This window comes from Lineus longissimus, chromosome 17 (genome assembly GCF_910592395.1).
Source record: "Lineus longissimus chromosome 17, tnLinLong1.2, whole genome shotgun sequence".
NCBI classification, from domain to species: Eukaryota; Metazoa; Nemertea; class Pilidiophora; order Heteronemertea; family Lineidae; genus Lineus; species Lineus longissimus.
Genome location: NC_088324.1, coordinates 591,147 through 610,349, shown reverse-complemented (window position 1 = coordinate 610,349; position 19,203 = coordinate 591,147). Strand labels below are relative to the sequence as shown.

The 19,203-nt window shown below is 40.5% G+C and overlaps 2 protein-coding genes across 6 annotated transcripts in view; both read right to left on the bottom strand.

The window, feature by feature from the left end:
- The window catches only part of LOC135501914 (CDK5 regulatory subunit-associated protein 3-like), a 281,400-nt gene that overhangs the window by 260,530 nt on the left and 1,667 nt on the right, over positions 1–19,203 (bottom strand). The window lies entirely within an intron of this gene.
- On the bottom strand, positions 46–19,140 carry LOC135501922 (CDK5 regulatory subunit-associated protein 3-like). Of its 2 annotated transcripts, XM_064794358.1 has the most exons (6): positions 18,804–19,140; positions 18,085–18,179; positions 17,093–17,141; positions 16,319–16,413; positions 15,916–16,053; positions 46–740 (listed from the first exon to the last, which is right to left on the bottom strand). In XM_064794358.1, exons 1-6 carry the CDS (start codon positions 18,817–18,819, stop codon positions 738–740), a joined length of 396 nt encoding a protein of 131 aa, XP_064650428.1. In that variant the 5' UTR covers positions 18,820–19,140; the 3' UTR covers positions 46–737. The 2 variants fall into 2 exon arrangements, with proteins under 2 accessions (XP_064650428.1, XP_064650429.1); XM_064794359.1 differs by lacking the exon at positions 46–740 and having other exon boundaries at positions 15,955–16,053; positions 16,227–16,413.

Below are 19,203 nucleotides of genomic sequence, written 5' to 3'. Positions count from 1 at the left end.
TTTTAAGCCTTTTAGCAGTTGAATTGTCAATGTTTGATTGCGACGCATCAAATACTGCGTGGGGTTGTGAATCTGAAATTTTGATATGATATTCCGGACAGTCGGGCAAGTAAATGGTGAAAAGTAAACTGGTAGTTGACCACGGAAATTTTTTGATAATCGACAAATTAGACAGACTTTGGTATTTCCACTCTTTTCAGCCAACTGGCAGAAAAATCTCAAAACACGCCCCCTATTACCAAATTAGCAAAATTCGAAATTAATTTTTTCATCAAATAATTTCTTTATATCTGTAGACTTGCCACAACAAATATTTTTTCAATACCTCTCCAAATATGTGCTTGAGAGTTAAAAACATGCACTCGTCTAATTGATAGGCCTCGACCTTCCAACCTATGAATATTCATTAGTGGTCTTGTCTCAGAGTAGTGGTGAAATGCCACCTGGTGAGAAACCTGAAAAGTATCCTTTACACAAAGCGGCCAAAGATGGCAACTTGGATCAAGTTCAGTCTCTTGTCCACCAGGGGGCAGATATCACCGCCAAGAATGACGAGGGGCGGACGGTGCTGCATTGTGCGGCAATGTCAAGTGAACAGAAAGTTGTTGAGTACCTAGTCAGTCAAGGAGCTGATGTCAACTGTAAAACAGAGGCTGGCAGTAATCCCTTGGCAAACTGCTCATTAACGGGTAACATGGACATGGTGAAATACTTCATAAGCCTTGGGACTGATGTCTTCACTGAAAACAAAAGAGGATGCAATGCATTGCACTGGGATTTCCAATGGTTAAGTACAAAGTATCACCAAACATAATACTTGAGAGTGATAAATGTCAGGCAAGATGAAGCTCACAGTTTGAAATTGCTTTAAAAAGGTCAGAAGACATAAAGTTTTCAAGTTTTATTTAATTAGGTGTATAGTTCTTTGTATGGGCAGGTCTATAGATTATCAACAAGCATGCAGGACGTCCAATGACGGCATCCAGAATTAGTTGGGTGGCATCCAGGCGGCCGCTGATATTCTGGCAGCTCTCAAAGCTGTTTCTGATGCCACAACATTCTTCTTCCAAAAAATCATCAGAAAACCCGCTGCAGGCTTCTGAAACACTAATTCTGTGGGGAGAACAAACATACCCTCCCTTCAAGTCTTCACTTTGAATGTTTCGAAAGCATTTTGTGAATTTCGCAAATCTTAACATTGAACATTTCCCACTTCCACAGCCAACCCGACGTCTTCTGAACCTTAAATTATCCTAATGTCATTTATGATTTTGAGGGGATAAGAAAATCTCACAAAAATCATCGAAAATTGAAAATCTCAGATGTTTGATATTTTGCGATTATCAAGAAAGCAGACACAACTTTTGTAGAACTTTCTTTAAGTCAGAGAAGTGACCAGAGCATGATTCCACTCTATTTTAAGATTAATAACTTCATGATTTGAAAAGATAGATTTTTTCGTGACACTTTGATGAAGAATTTTACGATTGACGTAAGTGCAGACTAAACTAAGGTACATCAAGGGCATTATATTACTCGTTGAAGAATCGCTTTAAAGGCCTACGCCGTTCGTTTGTTCAAGATTCGCTTTAAGAACAAGCTAGGCCAAGAAGTGTTTGAAACTTGGGCATATCATTGAGTATCTCAGTATAGATGCACTTATTATCAGTGACACAATGACATTTTCAATATTTGATAAGGCCGAAATTCGAGTTTCACTTTACATTCACTTTATTGATGGGGAAAAATGATTTTTTGAAGATGATATGTCATTAAGAAGAAGAAGAAACTAATAATGATCAGAATATGGCGCACGTAAAATGGGTCCAACAAGAGTGAAGAGAAAGTGAGACACGTCTCAATTGGCGATCAAAGGCCGCTTGGATGAATCTAGGCTTTGTCATGTTGATAGTCTCTGGCCAGATAGATGCCTATTTTAGAACAAGCCAGCCAAGATGAGTTTGAAAACATCAGATCACACAAACTCAGGCATGTCTCAGTACACATGTACATACTCTCAACTCAGCTCTATAAGACCAGGTTGATAATACCGTCCAATACCACATTTATGATGTTTATTCACAAGGATATTCATCCAGGTAAGGGGTGTTAGGCCTATACAAATTCTCGTCAGACCTCATTGGTTGGAATCGAGATTTTGGGTAATCCTACATGTATGATTAACATGTAATGGGCGGCAAGAAATACATGATCTGGTCTTATACAGCCGAGTTGAGAGTATTATCACTGACACAATAACATTTTCATATTTGATCAGGCTGAAGTTTGAGTTTCACTTTACATTCATTTCATTGATCAGGTTGATGGGGAATAATGATTTTTGAAGATGATATAATGTTATTACATCTACCTGTGATAAAAACTTGGTGATAATCGAGTCCCAAGTTAGCGAGATATAACACTTTTTGTGTTTTTGGTCAATACTCTAAACTCTCCGATCTAAGACTGTTTCTGGATATGTAAGCAAAGCCCCCTGTAGCTATCATGCACATTGTCGTTGGATGCCATCCAACATTCAACTCAATCGGGATGGACAGTGGGTGGGTAATAACAATTTATTCAATGCTTATGCCTTTCGCCATTGGATCAACTTCAAAGTAAGAGTTTAGTCCCTTAAGAATTTCGCTTTATTATCAACGCGATTTCATTCATTGAAGATTCCTTGTCAATAGACTAAAAGACAGGGAAACTCATTGATCACATTATAACTACTGATAGAGGTATTGTTGGTTAGGTCACAAGTGATCAGTTCATTCCCAATGCCGACCACTGTCAATCAACTTACCACAACTTGAAGACCAACAAGTGTGAGCCAATCAGTATGAAGGGACCGTGGTCTGTTCAATGCACATCATACTGGGGGCGGTCATGTCTCAAATTAATGAACCGGTCATATATCAGTGAGTCCAGAGTATGTATGTCTTGTGTAGCCTGGGTAAATGTGTTTTCGGATAATTTCTTTAATCAAACAGAAAATTTGTTGAGCAAACACTTCAGCTTTTGATATTTGTTTGCTTTCAATCATTTCTTCGTAGACTTTACCGATAAGAATATGTTTGTAGGCGGCTATCGATCATCTTGAGGACTGCCATATTCCAATATGTAGGTGAGGGGTGATGACACGTTGGTGAATTATGTGCACAAGCACGGTCACAGAAAAGCCCCGCTCTGTGGACGCAGCTTGACAAATGGACATTTGAATGTGAATCAGAGTTGAACCAAGGACAATACACTGGTCAAAATCAAGTACAATGGGACCTCATTATTACGGCGCCATTATTGTCCAATAGTGGATTCATGTGTATGTTTCATGGGGGGTCTTGGGTCCTTTATATGCACTTTGATGAAGAGAAATCAGTCTTAATTATTGATTATTTCAACATCATTGAGAGGCACATTCGAGAGTATTTCATTATGATACCTTATACCTTATGACTATTCTACTGGAGGCAATTTATAATTACCAACATTGCTATTACATTGTAGTGTTAGTACTTAGGTCATTCTAATTAGGGCATCCTGACAAATATATCTGTCAACCTCGATCCTAGTACTGTACTTCTAATGATTTGTATGAATGGAAATCACAATAAGAAATCTCAGATCGAGGTTACAGTGCACACCATGAAGGAGACAGTGCTCTCTATTCATCAGATCAAACAAACAGGGAACATGTGAGTTTGGATATCGTAGCTTCTAAGTGTGTGAAATTCCCAGACTCAAATGTAAGCAATGCTCTGATTGGGTGCACTTACTTCTGCGCTGGCTACTTCACCAAATGCGGGCGAATGTCTCTGGGGTTTGTGGGCACGGTCAGAGAAGCAAACATTAACCCCTGGTTTCCTCAGGATGTAACTAGAGAAGCAACAAACATTGAATTCACTCCACCTTTATTAACTGAACACAATGTCTAATTCATCAATTATGGAAACTTCTCACTTGTTAGGCCTAATCAGAGTTGTTTGACAGATCCGGGCCTAATCAACTCCCTAAGTGCACACAGGAAGCCATTGCTTTTGTTCACTGTCTGTAATTGCAAGGTAATTGGACCAAAAAGTCACCATCGCCGTCTCCGCAATTCCAAGTAGATCGGGACTGAACAGACTTGTCTGTAATACAGAGGCATCCGCATGGTAGAGGTGTCCGCAAGGGGAGGTTCTACTGTATTCTTCTAACTGATGGCACACTTTATTCATCAAATATCATTATGAACATGATGAAGGGTATTTTTGGAGGAAGTAGGCTAATTTTCAGACTGATGTTTTGATTAAAAAAAAACCAATGTCACAGGGCAGTCAGAGTAGAAAACGGGTTAAATAGAATGTTGACTAGCAGGATATCGCCACTTCAACTGAGTTCGAAATAGAAAGAATCCACTCAACACATGGTCTGATCTATCACGAGACATAACACTTGAGAACTTTAAAAATAATTCCATCAATAAGTTTTTGAGAAGGTCACACCTAATATCAGGCACACTGTTTATCTCGGCAAGTAGAAACAGTGGAGGGAATATGCCAATACCTTATAGAAGATTACTCAAAATAATGCCAAGCTCAATCAGGTGAACTGGCTTGTGTTCCTTCCCACCACCAAGACAAGTTTGGTCCGCTGCCATTTCGGCCCATGCTCTATGACTAAAAGGACCATGGGATTATTAAAGGACCATTGGTAAAATTATGGGCAATATTACCAAGCTGTTGGCAGCCCATTCACCACCTATTCTACATAAGTCGTTTCCATCAACAACTAACCCAAACCCCTGTCAAAAAATTGCACTAAAAAGAAAAAATTCAAAATCTGACTGAATCATCATGATATTCCGATGTTGACAGCGATTTGAGCCGAGTTAGCCCTCCATGCGTTGATCCTCTCCATGTGGGCCGATGCACTAGTGAGGCACAGCCTGGAACCAAGGTTTGACACCTTGGCATTACGACGTGATGCTGTAGATATCGATACTTCCTTTGCACTTAGCAAATCAGAGATATCCCCAATCAACATGTTACTTGTTATTGATTTAGCAAACTAAAAAGTACACTTTCTACAATCGTCATCTTTTCCTAACATGGCTTCGAAAAATGTGAATGAAAATGTGTTATTTGCAAGGCTTCAGCCCCCGAAATCTCGGCAAAACAATGCGACCTTCACTGCCCTGTTGGCAGGGTGAAATCGAAATGACATCACAGAATAATCCGCCAGTTTGAAAAGCAATTCCTGCACCAGGATTCATTCACAAAAGTGGGAATTTTGAACAGCCCGATAAAAAGCTTCGGTGGCAATAAAGTCGTTTTGAAGACATGGCCACAGGTGGTTTTTTTTTGGGGGGGGGGTATCCCCCCACACTTTTTACTCTTTCTCACTTGAAATCTTTCTCATGATACACCCAAGTTTCACTGATCAAAGCCAGTTTCTTTATTCATGTCCAGCCCCAAATGAGCACATGGTCCTTGGATGCCTTCAACAACATGATTATTTTCCAAAAACAATTGGTTGGGAACATCCCTTATCTGATAGTCATGACGTCCTGGTTTTTGGGTCGATTTTGTAGTAATTAACAAAGCAGTCTAAGATTGCTGGAAGTTTGTCAGAGAGAAAGTCTGACACAAAAATATAGCATTGCAAAGAAATGACAAAAAACCACACCAAACTCATTTGACAGAGATTTAAGGCAAGATTTGCTTGTAGAAATTAGAAACTAGATATTGAATTTGAGATTTTTCAATTGGGACATACTAGAACAATAATATGAACGAACCATGGCCTTAAAGGGGGACTATAGGCAGGAGCAGAGGGGCTTATTTGGCCATCCTCAGCTGACTAATATACAGAGTAAGGGCCCTGGGTCATGTCTGATTCAGCACTATTCCTCATACAAGCATGAATCATTTTGACATACTGTGAGATGTTAAAGACCCCTATTGGCGACTTCGTGTAACTTTATCTTGCCTGCCTAGCTGCTGCCTATATTGTCCCTTTAAATCTAGATCATGTAGAAAGTTGATATAAAGTGAAACTCAAAACTCAGCCTTATTAAAATTTGAAATGTCAATGAGATGATACTGGTACTTATAAAGTGAACCAATCGGTTGGTACAGAATTCTTTGCCAATGTGGCCTTTTCAAAATCTTGTTGACTGATTTTTTTTTTTTAATGTTATCTATAAGTTTTGAACATTTTAAGTCTTTTTGTCCATGACAAATCTGTTATTTCATGGTTTGTTTTTCGAAAAATATGTGAAGTTACATGTATTTGTTTTTCCAGGCCAGGATCAGCATCCAGCAACACAGTTTGGCACACCAAACCAGATCCAGGCCACGACCAGCATCCACCAACACAGTTTGGCTCACCAAACCAGCTCCACGCCAGGATCAGCATCCAGCAACACAGTTTGGCTCCCCAAACCAGATCCAGGCCAGGATCAGCATCCAGCAACACAGTTTGGCTCACCAAACCAGCTCCAAGCCAGGACCAGCATCCAGCAACACAGTTTGGCTCACCAAACCAGCTCCACGCCAGGATCAGCATCCAGCAACACAGTTTGGCTCACCAAACCAGCTCCAGGCCAGGACCAGCATCCAGCAACACAGTTTGGCTCACCAAACCAGCTCCAGGCCAGGATCAGCATCCAGCAACACAGTTTGGCTCACCAAACCAGCTCCAGGCCAGGACCAGCATCCAGCAACACAGTTTGGCTCACCAAACCAGCTCCAGGCCAGGACCAGCATCCAGCAACACAGTTTGGCTCACCAAACCAGCTCCAGGCCAAAACCAGCATCCAGCAACACAGTTTGGCTCACCAAACCAGCTCCAAGCCAGAACCAGCATCCAGCAACACAGTTTGGCTCACCAAACCAGCTCCAAGCCAGAACCAGCATCCAGCAACACAGTTTGGCTCACCAAACCAGCTCCAAGCCAGAACCAGCATCCAGCAACACAGTTTGGCTCACCAAACCAGCTCCAGGCCAGGACCAGCATCCAGCAACACAGTTTGGCTCACCAAACCAGCTCCAGGCCAGGACCAGCATCCAGCAACACAGTTTGGCTCACCAAACCAGCTCCAAGCCAGAACCAGCATCCAGCAGAGAATATTGGCTCACGAAACCAGTTCAAGGCACAATATTTCTAAGTTTGGATTATACAATTGACACAGTGTTTTGAATAGAACAGGATGGAAATTTGTTTTGGATTAAGGTACTGTACATTCACATGTGATTATTCAAAACCTGATTTTGGATTAATTCACTCAGTTTCAATTCAAATAGCTGCAGACTTGATTTTATCCAAACTGACGGTGATATTTTGGACCAGCGCAAGTAGTGAAGAGGATTGTGGAGCCGCTAGACAACTTGAATGTGGTAACAAAACTCACAACAACATTTTAAAGACACGAGTGATGGACTTTTGGTGGTGATTTTTTTAATCACTATCAACCTGAGGTTTAACAGTCTTCAAGTCAACACCAAAAACAGGTAAAGCAATTATATTTCTACTTATTTTGGCCTTAAAAGGCATTGACATTCACAAGTTCATTTCATTTTAACTGACCAGTATTTTTCCTACAAATTTCTTTAGTCAGAAGAAAAAAACATTTGCAAATTTGTCTTTCCAGTATTGATCATAATACATTGCTATAAGATTGACATGATCAATGTGTGCATTCTTACAACCAGTTGGAATAGAAACTTGCAAAAGGAATCTTTAAGTAGTCTTATATCAGACAACGTCATAAATAGTCATTTTTTTCAAAGTCAACTGAAAAAAAAACTACACGATTTGAAAGATCTCCAAAGCCTCTCTCCATTGCACCAAGGAACATATCAATCAGTGATTATTTTCATTTCTCAAAAAGTTCTAGTTTAGAGTTGACCTCACAAATTGACCTCTTAGTTATCATCCTAATGCAAGCCAATACAATACCCTAACCCACTATAACAGAAAGGATTGCATAAAAGAACATCAAAATCTGTAAGACATTAACCATTTGCTTGGAACGCAGAAAATAATACAAAGTAAGATTCAGTGCACAGACAAAGGTAAACAATCACGAAACAACTACTTCTTCTTCAGACAAGTCAAATAGTTTCACTTTCAGGATTAAACAATTCTGTATCATATCAACGATAAATATATTTAATTTCCATTTTATCAAAATGGCCACGGCGATAACTTCACAAAAGAGTAGTGGTGAAATGGCACCTGGTGAGAAACCTGAAAAGTATCCTTTACACAAAGCGGCCAAAGATGGCAACTTGGATCAAGTTCAGTCTCTTGTCCACCAGGGGGCAGATATCACCGCCAAGAATGACGAGTGGCAGATGGTGCTGCATTGTGCGGCAATGTCAAGTGAACAGAAAGTTGTTGAGTACCTAGTCAGTCAAGGAGCTGATGTGAACGCCACTGATAACAATGGGTGGAATGTGATGCGCATGGCAGCTCTATCATCCAATACTGATCTTGTAGATTACCTGGTTAATAGCCTCGGCTTGGATGTGAACTGTAGGACTGGTGATGATAGCACCCCGCTACTGTTCTCATCAATGCAGGATAACCTGGACATGTTCAAACATCTCATCAGTCTCGGGGCTGATGTGAACGCCACTGATAAGAATGGGTGGAATGTGATGCACATGGCAGCTCAATCATCCAGTACTGATCTTGTCGATTACCTGGTTACTAGCCTCCGCTTGGATGTGAACTGTAGGACTGGTAATGATAGCACCCCGCTACTGATCTCATCATTGAATGTAAACCTGGACATGTTCAAACATCTCATCAGTCTCGGGGCTGATGTGAACGCCACTAATAAGAATGGGTGGAATGTGATGCACGCGGCAGCTGTATCATCCAATACTGATCTTTTAGATTACATGGGTAGCCTTAGTGTGAATCCTAAAGGTAAACAATTTGGTTTGACTCCTATTGATATTTCTATCAAGAGAAGAGATGAGGATATGGTATCACATTGGATCAAAACCAACCAGGCTCACCCTATATCTTCAATTCGTACATGTGTTGATCTTGGATACACCTGGTGTGCAAGAATGATTTTGGATGCAGTGGAAGATAGTAATGACCTTGCAACTCCACTACTTCAAAATTGTCTTCAGTTGAGTTGCACTCATGGATTTATTGATATTGTCCGGTTACCATTACTGAAAGGATTCGAGGAAGCATCTTCTGCAATATGTTGCTTGCCATTTTCTGATTGCATTGATTATTTCAAATGGTTCTCAATTAGTCCAGTAGAGATACTCAAAATGCCACTAGAAAACTTCAGCCAAGTTCCAGGGATAGGAAGGGTCTTGGAAATACCTAATGCGATGGCACAGAAGGTGCATGATGCAGTTTTGAAATTTATGCCTGATTCCCTGCACACAGGTGAAATGTTAAGGCTATTTGATGCCAGCCAGAATCAGAAGGTTTGTGGTAGTGTTGCAGAGAGATGTAGGGTTGGTCTCCCTAATGAAATGGACATACTGTTCCTATATGAGGAGAGGTCAACTCATCCCATTCCAGTGCATTCAGGATATGCGCAATATTCTGGAGGCAAAAGATATTTGCCAAGTGGCAGCAGAGACTTCCATCGATACTTTTTCGATGAATTGAAGACTACTATTGAATCAAAACCATCTGGATATGGATTGAAATATTACCAACCTGGAGATTTAGCTGGGCCTGATATTGACAAAAATCGAAAAGCCTGTTCTCCCATTTTACTTGATTGGAAATCAAACAAACTGCGTGTATCAGTTGATGCTGTGCCTTGTGTTCACTTTGATGACTGGCGGGAGGAATTCAAACAAAGCACCTGGTTGATGGACCACAATGAACTCAAGAAGAGGGGATACCTCCTGGTACCTAAACCACCTCATGAAAAGAGCAAATTAGCCAAGCAGTTGACGAAACAACAATTAAAGGAACTCTGGCGGATATCGTTTTCACATCTTGAGGTGGAACATATCAATAGCCTAGAAAACAGGATCAAGAATGTGTATATCACAGCCAAATGTCTGAAGAACCCAGATGTGTGCCGCATCATGATTGCTGAAGGTGAAGGTCTACCTAAGAATGTTGATGACTACATCAGCAGTTACCAGCTGAAGTCCATGTTTCTGATGAATGCTGAGGATTTCCGTAAATCAGAGCAGAGTCTTGGTGAGATGGTGTGTAAGGTGTATGAGGACCTGGCTGACGCCCTCCACAAGGGTTTCATCCCTACATTCTTTGCACCAGGTCACAATGTCTTGGCGGGACTCAAACTTGATGTTGCCAAGAGTGCAAAAGTGGCCAGCATAATGAAAGCCTTTGTGAGAAGACTGTGCAGAAAGGGAGAAGAAACCAAAGATGTTGGTGCTGATCCACTAGACATCGAATGTCAAATAGTAGAGGTGACAGTCTATTCAAGGAGGTCACATGAAATGACCAAGGACACCATAGACCCTGGGACAGTTCCACTGGAAACTGAATCCACAGAAGTGGAGGGGAGAGACCATACCAGGAGTTGCCTTGGACAGACCAAGGACACCATAGACCCTGGGACAGTTCCACTGGAAACAGAATCCACAGAAGTGGAGGGGAGAGACCATGCCAGGAGTTGCCTTGGACAGACCGAGGACACCATAGACCCTGGGACAGTTCCACTGGAAACTGAATCCACAGAAGTGGAGGGGAGAGACCATACCAGGAGTTGCCTTGGACCGACCAAGGACACCATAGACCCTGGGACAGTTCCACTGGAAACTGAATCCACAGAAGTGGAGGGGAGAGACCATACCAGGAGTTGCCTTGGACAGACCAAGAACACCAGAGTCCCTGGGACAGTTCCACTGGAAACTGAATCCACAGAAGTGGAGGGGAGAGACCATGCCAGGAGTTGCCTTGGACAGACCAAGGACACCATAGATAGTGGGGCCGTTATCCGAGAATTGGAATCCATAGATGAGAAATGGACATACCTCGCTGTTGACATCATCAGTGGTCGAATGACCAGATGGAAGATGAAAGAAATTCGTACTCTAGATACTCTAGAGGGGATGTTTTACAGGAAGATGAAAGAAATTAGTACTCAAGACACTCTAGAGATGATTAAAGGGCTTATCGCAGAGGCACTCAAAAAATAATCAGAGGGACTTGTCTGTAATGTGGATAGAAAAGGTCTTAGATTGTTCAAACTTGAGTGCTCTGTGCAATTAATGTGTAAAACCAATTACATGTTCAGTGAAAGAGGACATCGCAGTGTTCATTTCAGGACACTGTTGCTCAGAGAGAAATCTATATAACCCTGTTTTATCTGGACTGTAGACTGGTAATAGATTATATAATAGATACACAAAACTATAAAAGCTGTATTAACTATTTAAACTGTAGGTACATTAACTATATAAACTGTCATGATAAACTGTTAACTGTATGTTTTGGGACGCGACTGTGGAAATGGCAGAATTCAGGTGAAAGATAGGTGAAGAGTTTGAAACCGATATCCCTGTTTCATCTAGATGACAGGGAATGTTGCTTAGTTGAGTAGACTTGTACTAGCAATAGGTTATATGAACCATATGATTATGAACCATATGATTATGAACCACATTGAACTATATAAACTACATAAACTATCAACTATTTAAACTGTCAGTACTGTCACAATAAACTTCAAACTGTATGAAACAGTTTGTGAAACCAGAGTTCTCTCCGCAACTACTGGGTAAACCAAAAGTACTTTTCACCAACCTCAGTTCAGTGAAAGTGGAGATTGCAAATTTCATTTAACATGTTCAATTAATTCAGGAGAAAACAGGTAAAGAGTTTGAAATCGAGACCCATCTTATCTGGATGACAACAAATGTTGTTGACTTATACTAATAAAAGATTATAATCAACTGTGTTAACTATTTAAACTGAATGTACATTTACTATATAAACTGTAACAATAAACTTTAAACTGAATGATATATTCTTATGATGAAGAAAGAGTCTTATATCGATGAAACTATGAGTATTTTCTCAGCAATTACAAGGTAAACCATAACCTCTTATTTCACAGATTCCGTTTAGTGAAAGTAGACTTTGCAGAATTCATTTCAATGATTTCAGAGGAGAAATATGTGAAGAGTTTAAAATCGGGAACCCTGTATTATCTAGACAACAGGGAATGATGTTGAGTATTGTAGAATTATCCTAGTAATAGATTATATAATCCACATCGATAAATAGAACTATTGAAAACAATATAAACCACATGAACTATAAACTGTGTGAACTATTCACACTGCTGCAGGCCGTTTACTATATAAACTGTAACAATAAATTGTTGACTATAAGAAGTATTCTTATAATGAAGAAAGGCAGGGAAGCCGGTAGAATTTTGTTTGAACCTCTAAAGCTTTCTAATAACTGGTTTATAAGGATGTGCATTTTGGTACTTTTGCTTTTCACTCAACTCACTTCAAAGATATCTGTCATAAGACATGCTTATATCTCATAGTTCTGTAAAAGGTTTGGGATGAGGTTTAATTTGGAAACATTTCCAGTTTCATGCATCATGTCCTTGGACAGCGTCGGAGTTTGTTATCCATGTCTAAGCCTTCGTCCTTAGTCGGGAACACTCCCAAACAAGGTCTGTCACGACGCACCATTAATTTCCCAGGCGAGGCGCCCAACAGTGCACTCCAATGTATTCCAATATGCATTTATTACTTGCCGCGTCATCTCAAATTCTGAATTTAAAAGAAAAAAAACCTGGACTGGTAACAGTGTGTATGTTAGCATATTGGAATTTAAAAGAAATGTTTCAGAATTCACCTCATCCTGGACTGATAACAGTCTGTATGTTAGCATATTGGAATTTAAAAGAAATGTTTCAGAATTCACCTCATCCTGGACTGGTAACAGTGTGTATGTTAGATGTATTGGAATTTAAAAGAAATGTTTCAGAATTCACCTCATCCTGGACTGGTAACAGTCTGTATGTTAGCTGTATTGGAATTTAAAAGAAATGTTTCAGAATTCACCTCATCCTGGACTGGTAACAGTCTGTATGTTAGCTGTATTGGAATTTAAAAGAAATGTTTCAGAATTCACCTCATCCTGGACTGGTAACAGTGTGTATGTTAGATGTATTGGAATTTAAAAGAAATGTTTCAGAATTCACCTCATCTTGGACTGGTAACAGTCTGTATGTTAGCTGTATTGGAATTTAAAAGAAATGTTTCAGAATTCACCTCATCCTGGACTGGTAACAGTCTGTATGTTAGCTGTATTGGAATTTAAAAGAAATGTTTCAGAATTCACCTCATCCTGGACTGATAACAGTCTGTATGTTGGCATATTGGAATTTAAAAGAAATGTTTCAGAATTCACCTCATCCTGGACTGATAACAGTCTGTATGTTAGCTGTATTGGAATTTAAAAGAAATGTTTCAGAATTCACCTCATCCTGGACTGGTAACAGTCTGTATGTTAGCTGTATTGGAATTTAAAAGAAATGTTTCAGAATTCACCTCATCCTGGACTGATAACAGTCTGTATGTTAGCTGTATTGGAATTTAAAAGAAATGTTTCAGAATTCACCTCATCCTGGACTGGTAACAGTCTGTATGTTAGCTGTATTGGAATTTAAAAGAAATGTTTCAGAATTCACCTCATCCTGGACTGGTTACAGTCTGTATGTTAGCTGTATTGGAATTTAAAAGAAATGTTTCAGAATTCACCTCATCCTGGACTGATAACAGTCTGTATGTTAGCTGTATTGGAATTTAAAAGAAATGTTTCAGAATTCACCTCATCCTGGACTGATAACAGTCTGTATGTTAGCTGTATTGGACAGGCATATTCTAAAACACCTTGGTTACAACTTAGTAATGTTTTCAATGTAAAATATAAACAGCCTCCTTTTAGTTGAAGCAGTGTTTTGTGTCGCTACTATTAGTATAACTGCTTTGAATGGGACAAAATATGGAAGCAGATTTCTGCAGGGGGGTCCAAGTTGCCGTTCAGGCTCTTTACTACTTACTTTTGCCTTCAACTGTCAATCATACAACGACGGATTTTCAATACAGCGCTGTATGAAATATAAAGCTTGATTTCTACAGGAATATTCTGACATAAATACAGCAGGTGAAATCAGGCAGTTAGTAGCAAAAGGGTTAAATATGTCAGGTGCTGTACACCTGATTGTGAGTTAGCTGATCAATTATGCAATTCCTGGTTTATAGCATTGATTGACATCACCAGTGTACAGGGTGTCTGTAAAAAGGTAATCTTGAAATAATGAGTTGACACAAGCTCAGATTAACCTTGTCTTGGGTAGAATGCCTTTATATCCAAAATGTAAGTTTAATGTGAGAGTTTTTGATCTTTATTTGTGACCCCATCACATCCAATCGGGTCGTAGGCTGCCAGAAGCACTGATGATATGAAATTATATAGATGTTGATCCACTTTTAGATTATGAGCTCAGATTAATCTTGTCTTGGGTAGAATGCCTTTATATCCAAAATGTAACATATATTATTTGAATGTGAGTGTTTTTGTTCTTTATTTTTGACCCCATCACACCCAATCGGGTCATAGGCTGCCAGAAGCACTGATGATATGAAATTATATTGAAATTAAGATGTTGATCCACTTTTAGATTAGGACCTCATATGTCTCATGAACAGCAAACCTGTCTTCCACTAGTCAATTTGGCAAAAATAGAATCCAAAATACATTTGAAAGGAAGTTTCATGAAGTTCACCCAAAGGAAAATGTCTCATGTTTTGTCAGAAAACTTTGATTTCTCCAAACAAAGTCCATAAAAGCTTGTTGTTTCCTGTGAACATATTTATGAATCTCTCAAGCATCAGGAAAGATCCACAGATGGATTTCTTATCAAAATGTACATAGCTGATTCGCTAAGCTATACGAACACGTGGATAACTCCAATGGCCCCTAAACCAATATGCTACCCATTTTGGTTTGATGGGCCACATGAGGTCAACAGAGTGAATTCCTCTCACCAATGAGGCATCATCAGAAAGTCGATTGCTGACTGGCCGATTGCAGGCACAGACCAAAAGGGGGCACACTGGACACATGCACCCCCTCCCCAATTAATCATAATCTTTGAAATAGATTATGAAATTTAGGAACAAACCGGAAATCTGGAGGAGAAATGCAGCGCATGCCTACTTTTTTCTGTCACCTGGATACGCCCCTGGATTGGACGCTGTCAGTGATGATGTCATGGATGATGCTCTGTTACCATGACAACACTGGGGAAGCTCACCAAACTTCTATGGCATAACACATGTCACAGAGCTGACAGATTCTTGTCACAGGCAAGGACCTGACCATAACATGGTAATGCCATCTTACGTTGGAATCTTGTACTAACAGACCCACAACTGTCTGAGTGGACCCAAATATAGCCACAGTCCCCTGTCCCTTGGAGGGACAGCTTAGTATGTGTTGGTTTTTCATTGTGACATCTAGCGAAGCTGCGGTTAGCATACACGGTTAACAACCTTCCCATCTTCAGCGAGTTGAAGTCTCTGCACCTCACCAAGGTATTTGCAGCTGAGAGACTTAATGTCGACACCACAGATTCATCTTGTCAGCCTCTCATGGTTTCATGGGTCACAAGTGATGCAGGTAACTAGTCTTGTAGTATGTTATTATATCCGATCAGGAAACTTTCAGAACAGCAACTTTGAGCAGCAAGGATCAGAAGAGGCTGGAATGTTCCAAGGTAAGTATCTCCAAGATTTAGCTTACAATGATCAGGAAATGGTCATGATATTAGATAAGGAGACTTAGCTCTTCTAATAGGGGGATTTGGCAGCCAATAATACGTCATATGCAATATCAGTCTCCGACAATAACAGGCTTTATGTCAGTCAAACCAGTACTCACCTTTTTTAATGTGAACTCGATGAACATTTCATACAAGTTGACTGGTTCTTTGAGGTCACTGGTAGCTGTTGTTATTCTATCAAACTCGGCAGGAAGATGTTTCACTAACGATAACAGCTCTGATTTTATCTTATTGCCCTGAAAAATAAGAAACACAAATCAGCCCTACTTTCACTTCTGAGGCTATATTTCTTGGTTTAACACTATTGCTTGCGATTGTCCCTGAAAGCAAAACTCTTACCCAATGAAAATTTGCAGAAAATTTGTCACTGAGATTAACCACTCGGATGGCAATGCTCAATGTATCTTACCCTGATACCATGATCTCCATCTATCGACACGCTGCATTATATTTCTCAAGATACTCAGCCTCCCCGCTCCTGTACTCAGACTCCTTCCTCACCATATCCTTCTGAATCTGTTTACATTTCACGATCTGTTTCTTCAGTGCAGTTACCTCATAATTAACATTCCTCATCAAGATTTGCGCGACTTCAGCTGAAAAAACATTTTCAGAGTTTACTGAAAGCCCTCTTCCTCGTATAGTCAAGGAGTGTCATAGCCTGAAGGTCATCAGTGCTGGCTACCCTGCATCAAGCCTTCATGCGATCCTGATGAGAACAACCCGGGACTGTATTTCTCGATGAACCACAAGGCTTTCAAGAAACTAAATTCCTGGCTCATCACAGTCTTTTGAATGAGATGTAAAACCGATGTTCCTTGTATCTGATATCTCTGCCAGGGCAGGCAAAAGATGACACCAAGTGAAAAACATGAGTAGCCTGCGTGGACTCAACCTCTGGGTGAAGACAGAGTCGCTTGGATAATAAATCCAATTGGCACCTAACTGCGGTGGCACATGTTAAGGAACGACCATAGGCGCCACTATTTTGGCTAGAACTTGAAATCCTAAAATAATTAGAACGCCTTTAAAATGAAGTGAATACCAATTTGAAGGGTGTGAGTCTGTTCTGTGGAAAACAATGAACAGACTTCCATCCCTTGAAACTGACATTCACTGCGTGTTGAAAGTGTTCTAATTGCTTTAGGACTTCAAGTTCTGGCCAAAATGGTGGTGCCCTATGGTCAACCCTTATGCAAAGTTAGACTGGAAGGGTGAATTTGAGTGGTATAAATTCCCTACCCAATCGTCAACCTTATTTCACAATCGACTAACCTAAATAAACGCCATCCTTTTCATGTAGTTTGAGAATCTCACACCAATCCTTAAACAACAAAGACACAAACTCTACCGTGAAAATTACTTTGAAAATTTTTTCCCAGACATGCACACTGCAAACCCATAAATAGTTGTGAGCCTTTTTTGAGCCATTTTTTCATGTTTAAAGATAATCTAGAAACTACACGGCCATGAACAAGTAAATCTGATTGTGAAGGTAGTACTGTTACTAGGTTCTCAAAATGGTGAATAAAAAGTATGAAAAAGTTCTCATTTCATAAAAGCGCAAACAAAATTGCAGCAAATATTTCTGGATTTATTGTACTAGACACATAACAGATCACCATTCAATAGACACCTCTATCTTAAGATGCTGATTTCAATCCAAATTGATCATTATCATTTGGACTTCGGTAACAGTACTCCTCACTTTGAAAGGTTAGCAACTCTCAGGGCCAAAGGTGTCTCAATAGAGAGGTCCTATTGGATATAGAACTTGACATCTGTTATCAGGACACCCATCTGTAAGAGAGGCAAGACACTTCGCAACCAAGATGGAACTGGGAGAGCCCAGCCAAAAGATGCTGAGACGATTGATGGAGGATGGAAGGCCGGAGCAACTGCTGCCACCAAAACTCTTCTGTAGCTAGAGGTGAGCGTTTGCCAGGACTGTTCCAGGGTCAATCACTTTTTCTCCAAGGAACAGAATATGCTAAATGTTGGCCAAACCATGGTGCAAACAGGTGTTTTTTATCACTGTGACCTGCAACAGTTATCGCTACAATGAACAATATAGGTACAACCAGTAATTCCTGGGTTTGATGTTGTCGCAGGTCCCAGCGATCACCAATTCTTGTCGCAGGTTGCGATGACCACGGCAAATATGTTTTTTGTCGCATGCATTCATGATCACCGGTCGCAATGACGAAATCACTTTTCTGCAGGGCACTTTATCATACCACTTGTTGAACATCACCAACTATACCCACCTTCATGCGCTGCGATCTCCCAAACATGTTTTTACTTCCCGCTTCTGTCTCCTTGAGCAGATCAACGATTCTCAGACAATGAAAGTAGTTGATGTCTGAATGAAAGATAAAATGAATTTTATGTTAAATTCGCTGAAATTTTCTAATCCTATGGATGTTTTGGTCCAGGCATGATTGTCCTGTTGTCATGAATATGTTGCCAATTGCAGCAACAAAAATTGCCTGTTTGCGGGAATCAGTGTCAGTATTAAATAGCATTTAAAACCGTTTGAAATACATTTCACCTGTGAGAGACCTGCAACACATCAGGTGTCTTAAAATCGGCTGTTCAAGGGACAAATGTCTCAGCACCGAATCCAAACGTCGGCCATGTTGACGAAAATAACGTCTTACCATATCAAGTTTGAGAAAAACATCTGCCAATGGCTGGGCACCTGCAAAAATGACACACCTCATCGCAACAGAGGTGATTATGATGACATATATAATCTTGTGACATCACCCGGTGGACCAGCAGTGTGCGTTTTTGGTAGGGAATGACCAGCCAAGACAAAAGTGGACCCATTGTAGCCATATGAGGCCTGATATCCACTCGGAAGTTTCTCGGGTTTTTAAATTCCCATCATGGTAACAGTAATGAAGAGCAGTGTAGCTTCTTTAAGAGCATTTAAAAGGAGATGTCAACATAACGAAGGAATCTGATGCAGTTGAAGACTTACACGTTCCCTGCAGCATGGTTGTGATCTCCTCCACCGGAGAGTGTTCTCACCTGCCATAGCTGGTGGCAGTGATGACGAGTGTTCTCACCTGCCATAGCTGGTGGCAGTGATGACGAGTGTTCTCACCTGCCATAGCTGGTGGCAGTGATGACGAGTGTTCTCACCTGCCATAGCTGGTGGCAGTGATGACGAGTGTTCTCACCTGCCATAGCTGGTGGCAGTGATGACGAGTGTTCTCACCTGCCATAGCTGGTGGCAGTGATGACGAGTGTTCTCACCTGCCATAGCTGGTGGCAGTGATGACGAGTGTTCTCACCTGCCATAGCTGGTGGCAGTGATGACGATTGATCAACCAACCTGAAACAGAATGGTCAAGGTTGCTTAATCTTAATCCCTCCTC